Consider the following 20,615-nt stretch of genomic DNA (forward strand, 5'->3'; position numbering starts at 1 on the left):
TACTAAGTAATATTGCCAACAAACCTTGAAATTATCTTCAGGTTAGTTTGGGTCAGACTAGCATAGTCAAGTATTTCCAGTCGGTCGTATGTACAATTTTGACCCTCTTCCAAAAAAAAATGTGTAAATACAACTTCAATAATTGCACCAGCTGGTGCAATTATTTTATAAAGGCAGTTGATGTTGTCAGGGTAACGATCCCCCTTTGGCGTACGTGGAGACTGAATTTCTCCTTCTGGTTCAGAGAAAATTCTGTTGCAACCTAAAACAATAAAAGCAGTGAATTTTTAAAGATTACAAACTTCTGAAACGAGTGGACTTTAAGTGTCCCGCATGTGGTCAACCGTGACGTAGCATTACTTTCAAAACAATTTGTGAGAAAAGATGTTCAGCGCGATTTTCTAAAAATCTCTAATTATCCTATAGATAAAATGTGCCCTTGTGGCTGACAATGGGAAGTCATTTAAGGAATTCAATCTTTTTTGTTAATAAAATATTCACTGACGTCAACAAACACACCCTTAATTTAACAACCATTTGATTCTTAATCTGTTGAATAGTTTAATATTTAAATGATTATTGTAAATGATTACATGATAGATAAAATATATGATTAAATTACTGACCAATAATAGTAGCAGTTCAGTAATAGCATCTTTTATCTTGTTACAATTCTTCAAAATAAGCCTCGGATCAAACTGACCTTTTTGTCGATGTTCTTTACAACGCTCTCGGGCAATCTAAACAAACATGTTTGTGGTCTGTAACTGAAATGTCAAAGGTCTCAAAAATACATTTGACTAGTTTCTATATTTTATGAACTTCCTTAAACTATCCATTATATGCATTACTGAGGCCAGTCTCAACCACAAGATTCAGAGAAGTAAGGTTACCATACTGATGTACACACTCCTCAGGCAAGACTCAATACACACTAACGGTGTGAAATACAGAAGAGGAGGTATCTCTGTTTATATACAAAGCCCTATACGACTCTTGTGTTTAAATCTCCCAGAATGAGGTGGCGAAAAATCTCTATGGGCTAGGGTAACCTTTAAAAAGAGCCCATGATCATTGCAATTCTATATAATCCTCCAATCTGCCATATTCCCAGCTACCATGAAATCTCCCTTGATTATATTTGAAGGAAACGCACTAATTATGCTATTATCTGCCCTTTATATATTTATATAGAGAAGGGGAACCTCACCTTCTTCGACCTAGATACTAAATAGCCCTAGTTTCACTTGGATTACAATTTGGGCCTTCAGCTCACAGGACGTAGTTGCCAGGCTATTGGCTGAACGTACAGCCTCAACTTGCGCAATCCCTAACCCAAAATTAATGGACGCTATTATAGCCCAAAATTTAGCCAGTTTTTAGGCAAAATTATCAAGGTTATTAAATCAAAGAATTACTGCTTGGTGAGGCAGATTAGATTAGAAACGTTTTCTCAAAGGGACTCTATGATAAGATTATGAGCTTGATTTGCAGCTTAGAAAAAGTCTGGTTATGACATGCCACGTGACACAGAACCTAAATATTTCCTTTGTGAATGAAGCTAGAAAGTTGAAATAAAGTTTTGATAGCTAATCAACGAGTGATTGATATCTACGACACCCATTTTTTCCCTCGTAATTACCTTTTCATCAAATCTAGAACTGACAATTTGCATTTTTGATGAAATCTCAAGTGTGGGTTGAGCTGGGAGGCTGGTTATATTCTTTTGAAAACGTCTTGTTAACATAACCCTACCACAAACAAAAGACTTCTCCACTGGTCTTCAAGTATTTCCCTCTATATTAAAATTCTCATTTGGGTTAGTGACCAAAATAAAGATTGGTAGTTGGTTGAAGTTTTACCTACTATTGCTGATACAGTTTTCTGGGGAAAGGAGATGCACAGATGAAAACAGAGTAAAATGGGATAGAATCCTCCTTTCAACGACCTCAGAGTTTCTTCACAAAATCGTATCATTGTCTTTTAAGTTCTGCTTTCTCTTTCTCACCAACTCTTTAATTATTTAATGAAAATTTATCCCAAGATTGGGATATTTTAAATTGAATATGTTCTTTTACGTTACAAGTCTGTTCCAAGCTCCTTCGAACAAATGAGTAAAGTTCTTAAAAATTTCCCCTTTTTCCATCTAAACCTGCTGTTTTGATGACCAAAAAAGTTCTGTCTTTACTAAGAGATCAAGGGACTTAGAAAAAACCACCTTCAGTTTAGTTTTCAGCTAGCTTGGAATTTTAGGTCTAGGATGCCAAACCTTTAACCAAACAGCATATCCTCCAATTCTTTCAGCTCCCTGTAAAACTTATTATATAAAATCGACCGGGAAATATAAAGTCTGAAGAATTTTGCAGAATTTTTCAAAGGAATTGAAATGGAAATGCGTATTGTATTTAATTAAAACATTGAGCTGCAATTCAAATGATATACTTACTTATTTGCTATCTCATAATAGACATGTTCATAAAAAAGGAGTAGGATTTCAGGATCACCATATTTCCGTAGGATTACCCCCGTTGTCCCTCTAGTAGACGCTACTGCAGGAGAATTATAAGAGTTTTTAATATTGAATTATAAGAATGATTTAGATCCAATAGGCTACATGAGATGCCTTTACATTAGGTTTTAGTAAGCCTGACAAGATTCAACCTATATTTATTGATAGGCGGAACCTAGACTAACTATAGCGTAATCGTTATTAGTTATTTTTTAGTCTGACCTGATCTGTGCTTGGGAACATTGGACCTTGGTATTTGGTGTTTGGGTACTTAAAGACAGCCAGAGAGGTTATACGATTGAAGTTACTAAACCCTCAAGACGTTGGTATTGATTACGCGCACCTGGATTCTATGTAATATTAAATAAAAAAAAACAAGTTTTTTTAACTGAAAGTAAGGAGCGACATTAAAACGAACAGAAATTACTTCGTATATGACAGAAGCTGCTTCCTCATCAACGCCCCGCTCTTTACGCTAAAGTTTGACTCTTTCTCTCAATTCTTCTTTTTAGAACAGTGAAAAACTTTAGCGTAAAGAGCGGGGCGTTGATGAGGAAGCAGCCTCTTTCATATACGAAGTAATTTCTGTTCGTTTTAAGTTTTAATGTCGCTCCTTACTTTCAGTTAAAAAAACTTGTTTTTTTTATTTAATTTCTGAACGTTTTTGAATCAATGCATATTTTGATTTTGGCTCTCCGCAGAGGAATAATTAAAACGAAATTTGCATTTTTTTTTTGCTAAATGGCTTTCTCACAATTTTGATCGAATGATTTTGAGAAAAAAAGAGCGGGGGAGGAAGCCTAGTTGCCCTCCGATTTTTTGGTTAATTAAAAAGGCAACTAGAACTTTTAATTTTTTACGAATCTTTTTATTAGTAAAAGATTTACGTAACTTATAAATTAGCTTATGTAAAGAACTTTTGTATTCTCATATTTTTATTACGTATATGAGGGGGTTCGCCCCCTCGTCAGTACCTCGCTCTTTACACTAAAGCTTAAATTTTGTCCCAATTCATTAAGAATGACCCCTGAATTACAAAAGTCGCAGAATAAATAGTTGAAATTACTAAAAATACTTTAGCATAAAGAGCGAGGTATTAGGAGGATGTGAGCCCCTCATATGGGTAATAATTTCTGTTTGTTTTAAGTTTTAACGCTGTTCCTTACTTCCAGCTGAAAGAACATTTTCATATTTATTTTTTCATTGTTTTTTTAAATAATGCTAGTAAATCCTGCGCTCCCTTCATGGAGATTTTCTTTCCCCATGACAAATTATCGATGGAAAGTTCCCCAAGCATATCCCCTCTTCTCAACCCCTCCCCCAACCAAAAAAATCCTCCTGAAAACGCCTGTACACTTCCCAATAACCATTACTATATGTAAGCACTGGTCAAAGTTATTAACTTGTTGCCCCTCCCACGGGGACTGTGGGGGAGTAAGTCGTCCCAAAAGACATAGTTATAAGGTTTTTCGACTACGTTGAATAAAATGCCTATCTCAGAATTTTGATCCGTTGACTTTGGTAAAATAATTAGCGTGGGAGGGGGCCTAGGTGTTCTCCAATTTTTTTGGTCACTTAAAGGGGCACTAGAACTTTTCATTTCCGTTAGAATGAGCCCTCTTGCAACATTCTAGGACAACTGGGTCGATACGATCACCCCAGGGAAAAAAAAAAAAAAAAAAAAAAAACAAATAAACACGCATCCGTGATCTGCCTTCTGGCAAAAAATACAAAATTCCACATTTTTGTAGATAGGAGCTTGAAACTTCTACAGTAGGGTTCTCTGATACGTTGAATCTGATGGTGTAATTTCGTTACCACGAACTGTTTGATGATAGGGAGTTGCTTTTTACGCAATAGGAAATGTTTTCATCAAGGATTCTTTAATTGTTACGTTAATTATTTAAAAAGGGTATAGGAAAAAACTAGAGAAGTGGTAACCTAATAAAATATCTATCAAGAAAAAAAAATCGATTTTCTTTTAAGAAAAAAAAATAGAATAGTAACTAGTTCACCCTTTTTTCACATCAAGACCTCTTTCTTCAAGACATTCTACAAGATATTTTTCAAGACGTTTCAAGGCTATTTTAACACAAATTTCAAGACGTTTCAACACGTGTTCAAGACGTATTTTGTCTTCAAGACGTTTTCCTTCAAACAATCTTCAAGACGTTCTTCAAGATATTTTACAAGACCTTTAAAGAAATTTAAAGACAATTTTTAAGATATTTTTCTTAAACACGTTTTTCTTGAAGACGTTTTTCAACCTATTTCGAGACAACAGTCTAATATTTACATGTGAAAATTCTAACAATATTATCAATCACTTTTAATGTCTACTTTTGCCCCTTGTCATAGAGAAACGTGTAACAGATCAAGTCACTGCACCCCTGGCAACTAACGAGTGTTATTGAATATTGATTTATTGCACACACATGGCTTATATGTGACAGTTTAGGTCAAAGCCATGGACACCAGTTCCAGACACAGCATGTTAGTAACAATCAAGTGTTATTGATTATTGATCCATTACACATACGTGGTTGCTATGTAATAGCTAATTTAAATAAGAGGTCTGAGAGGCTGCCCTGTTTTTAAAGGTAAATTCTGTGTTTTAAATGGCTTTAATTTTACAGGGTAAAATATATAAAACCACTGGTTGAAGGAAATAAGGAAAAGGCTGATTCAAGAAATTGTTTTAATTCTATGTAGCTTCTTAACAACAAAGCGATTTTCTTACAGGTCTTTTTGTCTGTGTCTGAAATATATGTCATGCAATCAGGGATGTCTAGCCCTGGTTAAAAACGGTCTCCAAGCCCTGGTCTCCATGATATGTTCAAGAAGTAGCTCTTAATAGTACTTTTCACTCTGAATTGAATTTTTTTTGCAAAGGGTAAGAAGAGTAGAGAGGCCAGGAATCACAAGAGCCATTCACATAGTGCCACTGTGACCTGAGCTGCCTTGGGATATCACGAAGAGGTAGGCTTGCAAAAACCCAAACCAATTCGAAAACACAAAGCAATGGTGATAAAACATCATTTTGATATAGAAAATGTCTGAAAAAGCCTTAGAAATGATAATTAGTGCCACATGGTGCCACGACCCAGCCACAGGGGGCCAGGTATTGCCATGGAATATTATGACCTGATAATGAAATGGTTAGGAGGTTTGTGTTAGGAAACCCTGAAATGATTCGAGAAATGCATTATTCCAGATAAATTTTAAGCTTACATCCATAATCAAGGGCGTAACCAGTATTTTCTTCGCAGAAAGGAAGGGGGGGGGGGGGTAAAAAAGTGCCAAAAATGTATTTATTAACATTATTTATATATTAACTGTTACGTTTATATAAGCCAAAAAAAAAATTCGGATGGGGGAGGGTGGTTTAAACCCTGTCCCCTGGATAAGGCCTTGACTTTAAGTCCTAGAGTCAAGGAAAACCTAGTGTACAAAATACTCCGGGCAGGGTCCCCAAAAAATAGCTAAGAACAGCCAACTATATTTTGCTATCTGCTCAAAACCTATATCCTTAAATCATTATATCAAGAAGATCCAATCCACCAGAAAAACAGAAGAAAATCATTGATTCAAACTACAAAAAGTAGAATTTTTTTATGTAAATAACTTGAAGCTTGCACTCATAATTTCCTTGGCCAAGCCAATCCTGTTTAAATTCAATTAGTTTGAGGGGACTAACCCCCAAAATCTTGTGCCAGAAAACATTATTTTTCGTATTCATAGCAACTATATCTAGAAGTTCTTGGGTCAGGGGTCCCCAATTCGTAAGAACAGAAAAACAGAAAAAATTAGTTCATCTGGGAATGGACCTCTAAAAAGAGCCAGCAAACCTTGTCTTTTAGTAATCAAACAGTTTGTGGTAACGGACTGTAGTAAGGAGTGACCCGGCTCAATAGAAGCTGAAACTCTAAAAAATTGAATTTTAATACCAATAGTTATATCAAAAGAATTGCATTTTATATGAAAATAGAAAAATAGGCAAACATACAGTCAGACATACAATTAGGGGGAGAGAGAGACAAAAACACACAGAGACACACACCGTCTGATACACAAACAAATAAGGACAGATATAGATACAGGTAAACTCAAAATCAGACAAAAAAGCACGGTAACAGAGAGACAAAAAGAAACACAAACAAACAAAATCAGACACACACGCACAGTGAGAGAGAGAGACAAAAACACATACAAACAAACAGAGTCATATAAATAAACATACAAGGACACATATAGAGACAGGCAATCATACAGTCAGACACACAAGCACGGTGAGGGAGAGAGAGAGAGAGACAAAAACATGCATAAGCATTCAGAGTCAGCCATGTAAAAACTTAAATACAGAAGCATAGGAAGTCAAACACCCAGTCAGACACACAGGCACGGTGAGAGAGAGATAAAACACTCACAAACACACAGAATCAGACAAACAAGACACATAAAAATATACACAGAGAAAAGCCAACCCACAGTCAGTCACACAAACGCGCACAGTGAGAGAGAGACAAAATCACAAACAAACACACAGTCAGGCAAACAAAGACGGACATAGAGACAGGTAAACAAATAGTAAGACACACAGCCATGGTGAAAAAGAGACAAAAACAAAAACAAATAGAGTCAGACAAAAAACACAGAAAAACAAACACCGGATTAGGCAAAAAAACAGTCGAACATACAAACACAGCGAAAGGGAGAGAAAAAACATACACAAACACATTTAGTCAAACAGACAAACGCACAAAGACTGGCATAGAGACAGGCGAAGACAAATTCAGAAACACAAGTGAGGTGAATGAGAGACCAAAATAGATATAAACTAACAGAGTCAGACACAAACACACAGACCAGCACATAGACGGGCAAACACACATTTAGATACGCAGGCACGGCGAGAAAGACAAAACGCACACACAAAAGCACAGAGTAACACAAACAAACACACAAAGACAAACATAGAGACAGACGAAAAATAGTCAGATACACAGGCACAGCGAGAGAAACTAAAAAACACAATAACGCATAGAGTCGGAAGCACAAACACACAAAGATTGACAAATGAACAAATCATATAAACGCTCAGACGCAGAGGTAAGGTGATAAGAAAACGAAAACACACGAACACAGAGTCAGACAAACAAAACACACAAAGACTTAAACAAAGACAAGCAAACACACTGTCAGACACACAGGCACGGTGAAACAGAGGCAAAAACATACACACAAATACACAGAATCAGACAAAGAAACATACAAACATACACAGAGACAAGTAAACACACAGTCAGACACACAGGCACGGTGAGTTAGATATAAAAACAGACACACACAAACACACTGAGTCAGACACGCAAACACAAAAAGACAATTAAAGAGACAAGCAAACACACAGTCAGACATACAAGAACGGTGAGAAAGACAAAAACACACAGATTCAGACTTGCAAACACAAAAAGAGAGAGACAGAGACAGGTAGATATACAACCAAACATATAGATACAGTGAGAGAGAGAAACAAAAAAAACTACAAACAAACACAGAGTCAGAAACACAAACAAACATAGATGCGCAGAGAGAAAGGCAAACGCACAGCCACAAATACAGGCATGGTAAGACATATAGACAGACACAAAAACACACAAATACAGACACAGAGACATACAAACACACGGTTTAACACATAAAAAAGGTTAGCGAGAGAAAAACACACAGAAACACGCAGAGTCAGACAAAGTGACCCACAAAGATAGACACAGAGACAGACAAACATGCACGGTGCATTAGAGATACAAACAAACAGAGTCAGTTACACAAACACACAAAGATAGACAGATGGACAGGCAAACACGCAGTCAGACACACAGGCACGGTGAGACAGAGAGACAAAACACACATAAACAGGCAAACACCCATTAAGTCAGACACAAACGCAATTACACATAGTAACTTGGTAACATAGTAACATAGTTTGTAATTTGAAAACCCTCCCCCCGGGACCGTGGGGGATTAAGTCGTCCACAAAGGCATAGCTATTGAGTTTTCGACTAAGCTGAACAGAATGGCTATCTCAAGATTTTGATCCAGTAACTTTGGGGGAAAATGTGCGTGGGAGGGTGCCTAGGTAACCTCCAATTTCTTGTCACTTAAAAATGGCACTAGAACTTTTAATTTCCTTTAGAATGAGCCCTTCTACAACATTCTAGGACCACTTGTTCGATACAATCGCCCCTGGAAATAAATAAAAAATAAATAAACACGCATCCGTGATCTGTCTTCTGGCGAAAAATACAAAATTCCACATTTTTGTAGATAGGAGCTTGAAACTTCTACAGTAGGATTCTCTCCTATGTTGAATCGTATGGTGTGATTTCTTATGGCGTGACTCTTAGGGGGTGTTTCCCCCTATTTAATAAGGCAAATTTTCTCGGGCTCGTAAACTTTTGATGGGTATAACTAAAGTTAATGAAACTTAGATATTTAAAACCAGCATTCAAATTTAATTCTTTTGATGTAACTATTGGTATCAAATTTCCACTTTTTATAGTTTCGGTTACTATTGAGCCGGGTCGCTCCTTACTACAGTTTGTTACCACGAACTGTTTGATTAGGAATTCAAAGCGTATCAACTAAGTAGAGCGCATTAAATCGGTAGAACTCAAAATATTGAGGATATACTTTGTGACATTATTCTTTGTGATTATTAGTCGTGTTACTTTTATTTCTAATGAATGTTTGACGATAACACACATTTGGCCAGATGAATGTTTCATTACATTCTAATTTGTGTCTGCTCAACTTTCAAGTCTATACGATCTATTTTTTTATTTGACCTTTATCTTCAACAACATTTTTTTTTACTGAATTTGTAAGCAGAATGACTTTAAATATTCTGTAATTTTTATTTTCTTTCTATCGGTATAGGTTTTACGCGAGTGATCTTGTAAAGTTTCCCTTTTAATTTTGCGTACAATTTTCCCTTTTTTTGTTGAATTATTTCCCTAGCATTAAATTAATTAATGTTCCTAATGCTGTAATTAATTTAAGTTAAGGTGGCTAAAATTTTCCTGTTATAACTGACTAAAAAATACATTTTGTGTATTTTCATCAAACAGTTCGTGGTAACAAACTGTAGTAAGGAGCAACCCGGGTCAATAGTGATGAAAATTTTAAAAAAATGGAATTTTGATAACAATAGTTACATCAAAAGAATTAAATTTCTATGGTGATGCTAAATATGTAAGTTTCATCAAGTTTAGTTATACCAACCAAAATTTACGAGCCTGAGAAAATTTGCCTATTTTAGAAAATAGGAAAAAAAAACACTAAATGTCATAGAATCTTAACAAAATTATACCATCAAATTCAGTGTATCAGAGAACTCTACTGTAGAAGTTACAAGCTCCTATCTACAAATATGTAGAATTTTGTATTTTTTGCCAGAAGACTGATTACGGATGCATGATTTTTTTTTTTTTTTCCTCAGGGGTAATTGTATCGACCCAGTGGTCCTAGAATGTTGCAAGAGGAATCATTCTAATTAACCATTCTAGTGCTCGTTTTAAGTAACATTTTTATGTTACGTGGGAGGACCTTTCCATGGAGGATATTATCATGAAGAAAGACAATTTTATGAAGGGGCCACTGGATTTTCTAGCATTATTAAAAAAAAAAAGAAAATAAATAAAATAATTTTTTTCGGATGGAAGTAAGGAGCATTATTAAAACCTAAGACGAACAGAAATTATTACGTATATAAGGGGATTCGTTTCTTCCACAATGCCTCACTCTTTACGCTAAAGTATTTTTAGTAATTTCAACTATTTATTCTACGGCCTTTGTGATTCGGGGGTCATTCTTAGAGAATTGGGACAGACATCAAGCTTTAGTGTAAAGAGCGAAGTATTGACGAAAGAGCAAACCCTCTAATATAGAGGTCTAATCTATATTGTCATGTCTGGCCAGTTCGGCTTAAGAACTTTCATTTATTTCTATGATTTGAATCTAATTTGAGTTTTGTAGCCTAAGTAACAAGGTGTAGCCTAGGTTAGGCTATTGTTGAAAGAGGTAAAACTAGCCTACTCTGTTATTAATATGTTGCCTTTGAACCAGGATCCCCAATATTACAAAGCCCAACCACTATGATAGCCAAATAAAGGTAAACAAAGAGACATTTACATCACTGAACTACGATTAAGTAAACATATCTCCCAGTGCTTTTTTTCTCTTTTGGTGCATACTAATAAATTTACTTGGGGATTCAATTCTAAAGCTTTTTAGGCCTACCTTTAAAATAATACATTTTTCCTTTTTTTTTAGGTAGGTTAGGCTATAGAAAACAGCTAAAACATTAGTTTAAAGCCTAGGCTATTATTACATTGTAGATCTGTTGTGTAAAAGTTTTATAATCCACTTCCATTATTTGATTATGATCCAATTCAGTCAACAATTTATAGCCTAAATCTTTGAAAAATTGTCGTGTGTAATTTCAGATAAAAATCTATTGCTGTTAAGGATCCATTAATGTCCTAAAACTGAATTTCCAAGAACTATTTACAATACCACGGCTAACGTTCTTCCATTCACTTTTGACTTTTAAAAAGGGCAATGAAACTTTTGACTTCCAATCAAATGAGCTTCATCCGATCCAAAGTATATGACATTACCCATTCCAGAATAACCATCAGATTCAGCGTGTCAGAAAACCCTAATGTGGAAGTTTCAATTTTGAACCGAAAAAGTAACCAAAACTCCAAAAAACGGAATTTTGACACCAATACTTACATCAAAATAATTGCATTTAAATCAAGTTTAGTGTTACACATCAAAAGTTACGAGCCTGAGAAAATTCACCTTATTTGACAAAATAGGAGTAAACATCCCATAAAAGTCTTGGAATCTTAACGAAAATCACACCATCCGATTAAGCTTAACAGAGAATCCTACTGTAGAAGTGTCAAGCTCCTATCTACAAAAATTTGGAATTTTTATATTTGGCCGAAAGATAGATCACGGATGTGTAATTTTTGTTTCATTGTTTTTTGTTGTTTTTTCCCAGGAGTGATTTGTATCGACCCCAGGGTCTTAGAATGTCACAAGAAGGCTCAATCTAAAGGAAACTAAAAGTTCTAGAGCCCTTTTTAAGGGACCAAAAAAATGACCTAAAAATCAAAGTTTCACTCTTTCTCACAAATCTACTTTCAAAACAACAAAAACTGTAGCGTAAAGACTGGAACGTCGAGGAGGAGACAGTCCCTTTCATATATGAAACAATTTCTGTTCGTTTTAAGTTTTAATAACGCTCCTTACTTTCAGTTGAAACAATTTTTTTAATATGTAGGCCTATAGGGGCTGCATATATTTGTTCATTAAATTGTATGCACTTACATATCTTTGAGGATTTTTATACTTATTTCGCACATGCCACCCAATCATAGCTAAATATGAGCCCAATTTCAAACTTTTATTTTTGTGCTTAGCTGACATATCTAGATTTTTTAAATTTAATTGATTTTCTGAGAATTTCAAGATTTAAAAATACTTTTAATTAGAAATCTACCAGAGCTTGAAGTCCTAAGAATTTAAATCGCTAATTTATACCTCTCAACTATAAAAATAACAAACACATAATTATTTGTTTCTAAGGTTTTGACTCATATGCTTAGTTTGAAGTGCATACCTACATGTATCTTTATTGAAGTTCATATTTTTCTGACGATTTTGGTCTTTATTTGATTATTTTAGGATGAATAGAAGAGGAAATATTGACGAAGAGCTTAAAACTAAAAGGACTCTAGGCTGACAGGACTCCGGAATATTGAGGTAGACCCTGATCGTGTAGTAAATAGATGTGGCGGGACTAGAAAGAGGAAAATAGACTTTCTCTAATAAAATACATCGAGCTTTAAAAAGTGGAAAAATACGCTAAAATGTTAAGAAAAGTGAAATTATGATTACAATTTTTTGCGATTTCGTCAAATTTTACACTGTTTATTAAAGTACTAGTTTTAAAAAGAAGTGGTGATTAGTTAATGTCTTATTACCTATAATTAAAACCATCATTTTGAATGTCTTCTATGCGTTTCTGTTTCGCTGTTGTATGTTTCTTTTTATACACCTAAACGTACTAGTATTTAATGTTTAATCTGTTACGCATATGTGATTGAATCTTAAACCTCATTTCCTACTCTTCGTTACCATTATAATTGCTAAGTGATGCCACATAGCTAGGCGACACGCTAAATGGTTTGATCTATGCAAATAGTGATAAAGAACAGTATTCAAATTTTCAAATTGGAGTCAGGGATTAAAACTTTCATATTTCTAACCTGAGATAACAGCCTACGCAATTCGGTTAAAATAGGTCCTATAATTAACCATTTAACAAAAAACTTCTTAGAAGTGACGGAATAACCAGAAATAAGATTCCCATTGTTTGGAATGACCCTGAGATTTGAGTTTCATATTTCGTCAAAGAAGAACGAAAAATTCTATAATAGCACCTGTTAGATGATGTCATATAGTTGTTCTACTTTTTTACAGTATTTTTACCGTGAATTATTACTAAATAGAAAATTCAAGATACTCGACAATCATTGCATTTCAAGAAAGTATCCTGTTTTTTGCCGATCTTCCAAATTAAATTATGGTCACCCTTTTGACAGGGGTTTGTAAAGTCCTTTCTGGGCTCGGAGACATTGAAGTGTCTCCAGTGATTAATGAATCTTGTCAGGTATTACATTTATGTATAGGCTAACATCTGAAAAAGAGGATATCAAGACCAGGGTGTCTTTCCAGTTTTTAATTTAATTCTTGTTACCCTTTATCAAATAAAGAACTGTGAAACAGTGCTGAGTTGTGTTCAAGTTCAAATCGGATTATTGTAACACGAGTTCATCCAGTGCGAGTGGTGCAAAAAAAGAAAATAAAAGCCCAAAGGAAAGAAGAAGAAATAAAGATGCAACGGTGATTGGCTTCGTTTTTCAAACTGACTGTAAGTAATTCTGCCAAATCATATACTGACCAATCATACTGAACGAACCAAAGCAAGAGCTACGAGCTCATATGGCACTTGCTATGAGTAGGCAGTACAACAAAGTAGATGAGCCCATCATAAACTCAAGTTCCCGTCCATCAAGTTCGACTGGAATCAGAGCGTACCCTATCCAACCCCTCGACTTCAAGTTTTTCACGAGTTTCCCGGTGGGCACTCCACCGGGGCACCCCATGTTACTCAACCCCTGTTTGACCGAGCCGTCGTGCAGCTCAACCACATTCAAATGAGCCCTCACGCAACTCAACCTTCTTGCAACGCAATCCTCTTTTAATCGTCTAATTGAAGCTAAAACAAAGAAAAATATATATCTACCGTGAATGCATATTGGTCCCGGCTACATTATCTTATAACAGTTTACAATAGACCCTAGTGGTCAATTTGATCTAAAGAAACCATATGTTTTGTGGTAATAGCATTAGCATAAAATGAAAATTTTTGGGGGAAATATAAATTAAGTTGCGAGCACGGTTATCTTATTATTCTGGAAGTGTCTAGAAATTCAAACTATTTTCTTATACTAAATGTAGATGCTTAAAACAATCAAAACTTTTATTTAAATTAATTTGTAAATATGAAAAATAAAGATTATTTTCAAACAAAAGTGAGACAACTTTAGTATTTGTTTTCCTTTATATAAATAGGTGAAAATCGTCGAGATTATTGATAACTGTAAAGCCTTGCTACAGAAAGTGACCAGAAAATTCTTATTGTTCGTTATATCCAGGATTGAAAAAAAAACCTACCAGGTTCTTTTCAGAATATGTAACACTGGGGGTCATTTTCAGGTTGATTTTATACGGAGTGACTCAAATAAAATACTTTTACGTAACTTCAAAAGTCAAGCTGAAACAGCTTAGAGATCCAGCTATTAAATCTGAGTTATCATGTGCCCCTTGGCCAATTCTTACTCGAGATCTAACTGTAAAGCTCATAGTTTGCAATAAAGCCAAAAAAACAATACTGGACCATGATTTTGGTTCTGGGGTTACCCAAATGGGTATTGTAAGTTAGAAATTGCAAACGAAACGAAAAGCGAAATTTTGAACTTCTAATCAACGCTAGTTCAAACTTATTCTTCGGTCTTGGGTTGGGTTGTGTTAAATAGGGGTTCATTTGGTTGGGGTTGAGATGCACGAAGCTACATTTAAACGGGGGTAAAGTTACACGCAGACCTTTTGGTTCTTGGTAATGCAAGAAAAAGTAACAAAAATATTGCTTAAAATTGACTGAGAAAACTTAATAGGGAAGAATTAGAACACGTATTATAGCTTAGGTAGTAGAGATGTGTCGATCTGACGCACACTTTACAGTTTTTGTGAAATTTCATATTTAAATTTCTTCTCTGTATCCTCTGCTCTTGTCAGTGTAAGAAAATATATTAATAAATATTATATATAACTGCCTAAGCAAAACTAAATGGGAAGAATTAGAACTAGCATGAACATGTAGATTTACGGGTGCCGATCTTTCCCACATTTTTATTTCAGTTCTTTTGTTGCTGAAATTCGTATTTATGATGTTTGTATTTGTGTCTCTGCTTCTTGCAAATATAAGAAAATATAATTCAAATCTCGCCTCAATTTTCTCGGGAAATTTATTGGGGAGAACTAAAACTCATATTATAAGGCAGATAGTGTATTTTTGTCAAACTGACGGGCTTATTTTAACTGTTTTGTACGTAGGATACCTCCGGAGGCAAGGACCAAGGGGGAGCCTGTCCTTTGGGGTCCATAATAGAAACTAGGGCACGCTCACCCAGGCCCATAAATAGAGGTGGAGGATGAAGAAGGCCCATCAAATGTGCACTCAACATGGCCCACCAGCGTGTTTATATGTTCCATGAGTTACAAACCTTCTCCCAGTAATAGGTTAAATTGTATGGTGACACAGAACATCACCGTGGGAGGATCCTCTACAGGAAGACAACTGCAGCAGGGCTTAAGATCCAGATCTATGAACAACAGCCTCAGAAAAGGGCTGCCTCGACCCTTTCGAGGTACCTGAAAGACTGGAGACCTTATGATCAACTCTATTTCCGCTTAAAGAGTGCCGCCCTTAGATGAAATTATAGCTTTGTTAACGACACAACATTTGCATGCGGTTATGATCAATAGATAATTGTTCTGGGCCTGGTCTGATGCGACGGGCGCTTTGGGGCTGAAAATCCTCATAGCTAATTTATATACTATGAGCTACCTCTCTGTAGTAGCATAATATTTGTAGGTATGAATACATAATGAGTCGGAAGTAGTAGGTTTGATACTTTCTGTGGCTGATTTTGACTCTTGTTGATAGAAGAGTATCGTCAAGTGCTGAAAACATGTTTTGGCCAAGATGGGCGAAGGATTGCACAAAGCCTCCATTCTTCATACTGGCGGTCCCAGTGACTTCTTTTTTCCCTGTTCTAATCCGGCTTAAGCGCTCCGGTGTACAGTTGAGAGGATATGTGATCCCTGTCTTGCACTGGTATCAGGGATTATTGCTTTTTCTGAGGCAAAAATAATTTCAATGATTTAAAGAACATGAAAATTGGAACTTGAAATATTACGACCATACAAAATGACTATCATATCGACATTTTGACTGACAGATTCAAAGGATTCAAACTGCACTTATTAAGAATTTCAAGAATTTACATCCCAGGGCGTAGGAAGCAAGAAATTAGGTGAAATAGAAGTAAGGACAGGGTACATAGACAGGGAGTAGGGCAGATGATGAATAAAGAAGCTGGTAAGTCTTGTCTAGGCTGGGAAGATAATAGTAATAGAATTCTAATCGCTCATTTTAATACTAAAAAAGTTCAGGGTTCACTTATAGTGGTATATGTCCCTGTAGAACCAACTGACGGAGATACTAGTGACTCAGATGAATTTTACTTGCACTTACAGGAGGAAATATACAGGGTCCCAGGCTGAAATATAATGTTTTTACTAGGAGATTTAAACACCAAGGTCGGTAGAAATAGGGATAGATGGTAACCTAGCCTTTTGTCAATTTTTGTAAAAACCACCAATAATGAGTTTACACAGCTTGTATTTATTTCTATTTTATTCTCTTCTATTGATGTTATTTTGATCCATCGGTGATAAGAATTGAATTAATTGTCAACGAAAGAGGGTAATACATTTGTCCAACTTTTTGTGCTGCTATTAGTAAAATATCTCCATCATTTATCTTTGATTGTTCTATTAAACTGTTCAACAATTTGAGCTTTCTATTCACTTTCAGATGAGAACTAATGAATTTTATTACTTTTAAAAAATACTCGAACATTTTTTATAAAAAATTTGTTACCTTTATCTGTTTTTAATTTTTTAGGTTTTCTATTTTTAAATAAATTCGTAAATGCATTAATGATTTCCTTGCCTTTTTTATCAAACAATTCGTGGCAACGAACTGTAATAAGGAGCGACCCGGCTCAATAGTAATCGAAACTTTTAAAAACGAAATTTTGATGTCAATATATACTGCAAAAGAACGAATTTTTATGCCAATTTTAAATACATAAGTTTCATCAAGTTTAGTCCTAATCATCAAAAGTTAAAAGCCTGAGAAAATATTGTCTTATTTTCGAAAAAAGGGGAAAAAAACCCTAAAAGTCAGAAAACCTTAATGAAAATCACATCATCAGATTCAGAGTATCAGAGAACCATAATATAGTGGTTTCAAGCTGCTATATATAAAAATGTGGAATTTTGCATTTTTGCCAGAAGAAAGATCACGGATGCGTACATTTGTTTCATCCTAAGGAATCGACACATCTATACCGGCTAAATAAAAAAATATACATAATTATTGGCCTTCTTTTGTAGACAATTTCCCTTATTAGTTAGTTAGTTATAATATTAGTTATTGCAGTAATACTATTAGTTATTAGTTATAGTATTATACTATTATAATACCAGTATACTAGTACACTACTAATTATTAGTTATACTATAATTATTCTATTAGTTATTATAGTTACACTAGGATTATTAGTCATTTAGGATAATTAGTGCACACTTATACGAACCATTTATTAAAGTTTAGATGAGTTTGGCTTTTTTCTTAATATTTTAGGATGAACAGATTCATGATATCAAACAGTTCATGGTAACGAACTGTTTCGTAACGGAGTTTTGATACCATTAGTTACATCAAAAGAATTGTAATTTATTGCTGATTTTCAATATATAAGTTTAATCAACTTCAGTCAAAAGTTACGAGCCTTAAAAAAATTTGCCTTATTTTAGAAAATAGGGGAAACACCCCTAAAAATCATAGAATCTTAACAAAAATCACACCATCAATCCCTCACAGCCCCCGGGGAAGGGGCTGCAAGTTGCAAAGTTTGGCCATTGTTTACAGATAGTAATGGTTATTATGAAGTTTACCGACGTTTTCAGGGGAACTTTTTCACGTTGGGGTGGGGGTGGGCTGGTTGGAGGGGGTTATACGGTAGGATCTTTCCATGGAGGAACTTATCATGAGGAAAGAGAATTTTCATGATGGGGCAAAGGATTTTCTCCTTTGCCCCATCAAAAAAAACAATGAGAAAATACATATAAAAAATTTTCACCTAGAAGTAATGAGTAGCATTAAAACTTAAAACGAGCATAAAATGTCACGTATATAAGAGGATTCGTCTCCTCCACAATGCCCTTCTCTTTACGCTAAAGTATTTTTATTAATTTCAACAATTTATTCTACGGCCTTTGTGATTCAGGGGTCATTCTTAAAGATTTGGGATAGAATTTAAGCTTTATTGTAAAGAGCAAGGTATTGACGAGGGGGAAAACCCCCTCATATACGTAATAAAATATACAAATATAGAAGTTCGTCACGCAAGTTAATTCGTAGGCTACGTATGTTTATTACACAAATACGTATGTTTATTTAACAAAACGTTTGTAATAAAAAAAAAGTGTTTTAGAAGAATTTTCACAACTCTTCTTTTCAAAACAATAAAAAAAACTTTAGTGTAAAGAGCGAGGCGTTAGGGAGGGAACAACCCCTTTAATATTCGGAATAATTTCTGTTCGTTTTAAGTTTTAATGTCGCTCCTTACTTGCATTTAAAAAAAAACTTGTTTTTTATTTAATAGCAAGATAAAGGACGGAGCAATAACAAAGAAAACAAAAGGAAACAAAATAAATAAAAAGGAAAAATAAGGAAGCAACAAAATCATATTTGTACCTAACTTAATTTTACACAAGTAACATCATTAAATCACTTTAGTCGCCTCAAAACACAGTGATCGAAACTAATTCAACCGCAAGTTTGCCATGAGCAAGCACACACGTTCTGTGTCATCAGTTGCCAAGATGACACATCTTAGCTATCACCTTCCTACTTTTCATATTTCTCTACTTCATACTTTTTTGTCAATGACATACCTAGCCAGGACATCTATAACTACAAAAACATTTCTTTTTCAAATACTAATACTTGGTTTTCAATTTATTTTTAGAATTGTGAGTAAAAATTGAAAAATATCTTCGAGCTATGTAAATTTTTAACTAGCAAGCAACATATTAGCACTAAGCCAAATTGCGTGTCCTTATATCAGTTACTTATCAGTTAGTTAGAGTTACTTATATCATAAAATATAATTTTTTAATAATAAAAAAAATATTACCGTGAGTGGTATTCAGAATACTGTAGACAGCAGTAAATCCTTTATTAGCAATTTGATAATCGGCTTTAAACACAACTGTTATAACATTATCCACTGTTGTTATAACCGAAGGTGCAGTTTCCCCACAAAACCTAAAATTAATGAAAAAATTGTTTTCTTTAATTGAACAAAGAGGCGAGTACTAATCAATTTCAATCCAATTCTTGGAAGGAAAGATAAATTCTTCGCTTAATCTTCAAGTCACATTACCGTCACTTGTCAAAAAACGCAGAAATTAATAAATGATCCTTGTTCTCATCAAACATTTACTTATGAAGCCGAAAATTAAAATGGCATTGACTGTCAAAAATGGCAAAAAATTTTTGGGTGATTTGGATACATGGCTTGTCAGCTTTGATGCATAAGAAACAAATGAGCTTTCCATTTTGAAGGAGCAAAAGGCAAGGGCTTGTTCTGATTTTTTCTTTAAAGGAGAGGTAATAAAAGACCAAATGCACTACGCTTTCTTGGAATCCACTTTTCCTAAGATCTCAGATAAACTGAACATCTCAGCAGTGTGAGATCTTCCTGCTTCTGGAGGCTAGAAGTTATCCTAAGATGCAAAAGCCTTTCCCTCTGATGCGTCTATTTTGCTTCTTTTCACGTTGTTTATTAGACCAGTCGCAGATAAACATATCCTTTTTTTGAAGGTCCAACAAACAGCCATATCATATTTTAGTACGTTGAAACGTGCTCAAAATCCAACAGCTAGTGTACAAACTTTAACAGACCCTGATGCCGAGCCTCTGCAGTCGATCCAAGGTGAAAAATATATTGGGTTCTTATAAATTTATGCATTTATCTCCATCGTAGAAACTCTACATTCTCATTCCTGAAAGAGCAATTCCTTAAGGGCGAGCCGTCAATATACAGCCCGGCAGGATTATCTTCAATAGGGTATGCGCCGTCAGGAACACTTAAAAATGAGCTTCGCCCAATAATCCGTCGCCACCTGCCACAAGCTCGAAGTAAAAGTAATTTCTATAAGTCAATCGCATCAAAGAGTCAAGTAAAGGTATGACAAATATATTAAAGCTGAAAATAAAATAAAATGAGGGAGTGACCTAGACAAGCGGAATGTCCTCATTGTTGATGAAGCCACAAAGATTGTAATGAAAAAAAAGACTAGGTCTGAGAAGCATATATTAACACTAATTTATCCCGAACAAACTTCCCTCAAGTCTATGTCTGACACTTGTCAGGTTCAGTAACCAGATAAAAATACCCTATTTGAAGGTTTTATCATCTATAATTTCAAAAAAATCTCCCTCAAGTCTTCACTTTGATTGGTCAATCATAAAAATAATGTTTAAACATTTACTACTTACTCTATAATTACAAGATAAATTGTTGACGCTTTAGTTATGAGTAATCTT

At 34.8% G+C, this 20,615-nt stretch overlaps 1 protein-coding gene across 1 annotated transcript in view; it reads right to left on the reverse strand.

Annotated features, from left to right (window-relative positions):
- The window catches only part of LOC136034481 (tolloid-like protein 1), a gene marked incomplete in the record, with an annotated part of 141,238 nt that overhangs the window by 110,295 nt on the left and 10,328 nt on the right, over window positions 1-20,615 (reverse strand). Inside the window, 2 exon segments of the mRNA XM_065715696.1 lie at window positions 25-262; window positions 19,201-19,331. Coding sequence (XP_065571768.1) covers window positions 25-262; window positions 19,201-19,331 — 369 coding nt within the window.

Source organism: Artemia franciscana, chromosome 13, assembly GCF_032884065.1.
Source record: "Artemia franciscana chromosome 13, ASM3288406v1, whole genome shotgun sequence".
In the NCBI taxonomy this organism is placed as follows: domain Eukaryota; kingdom Metazoa; phylum Arthropoda; class Branchiopoda; order Anostraca; family Artemiidae; genus Artemia; species Artemia franciscana.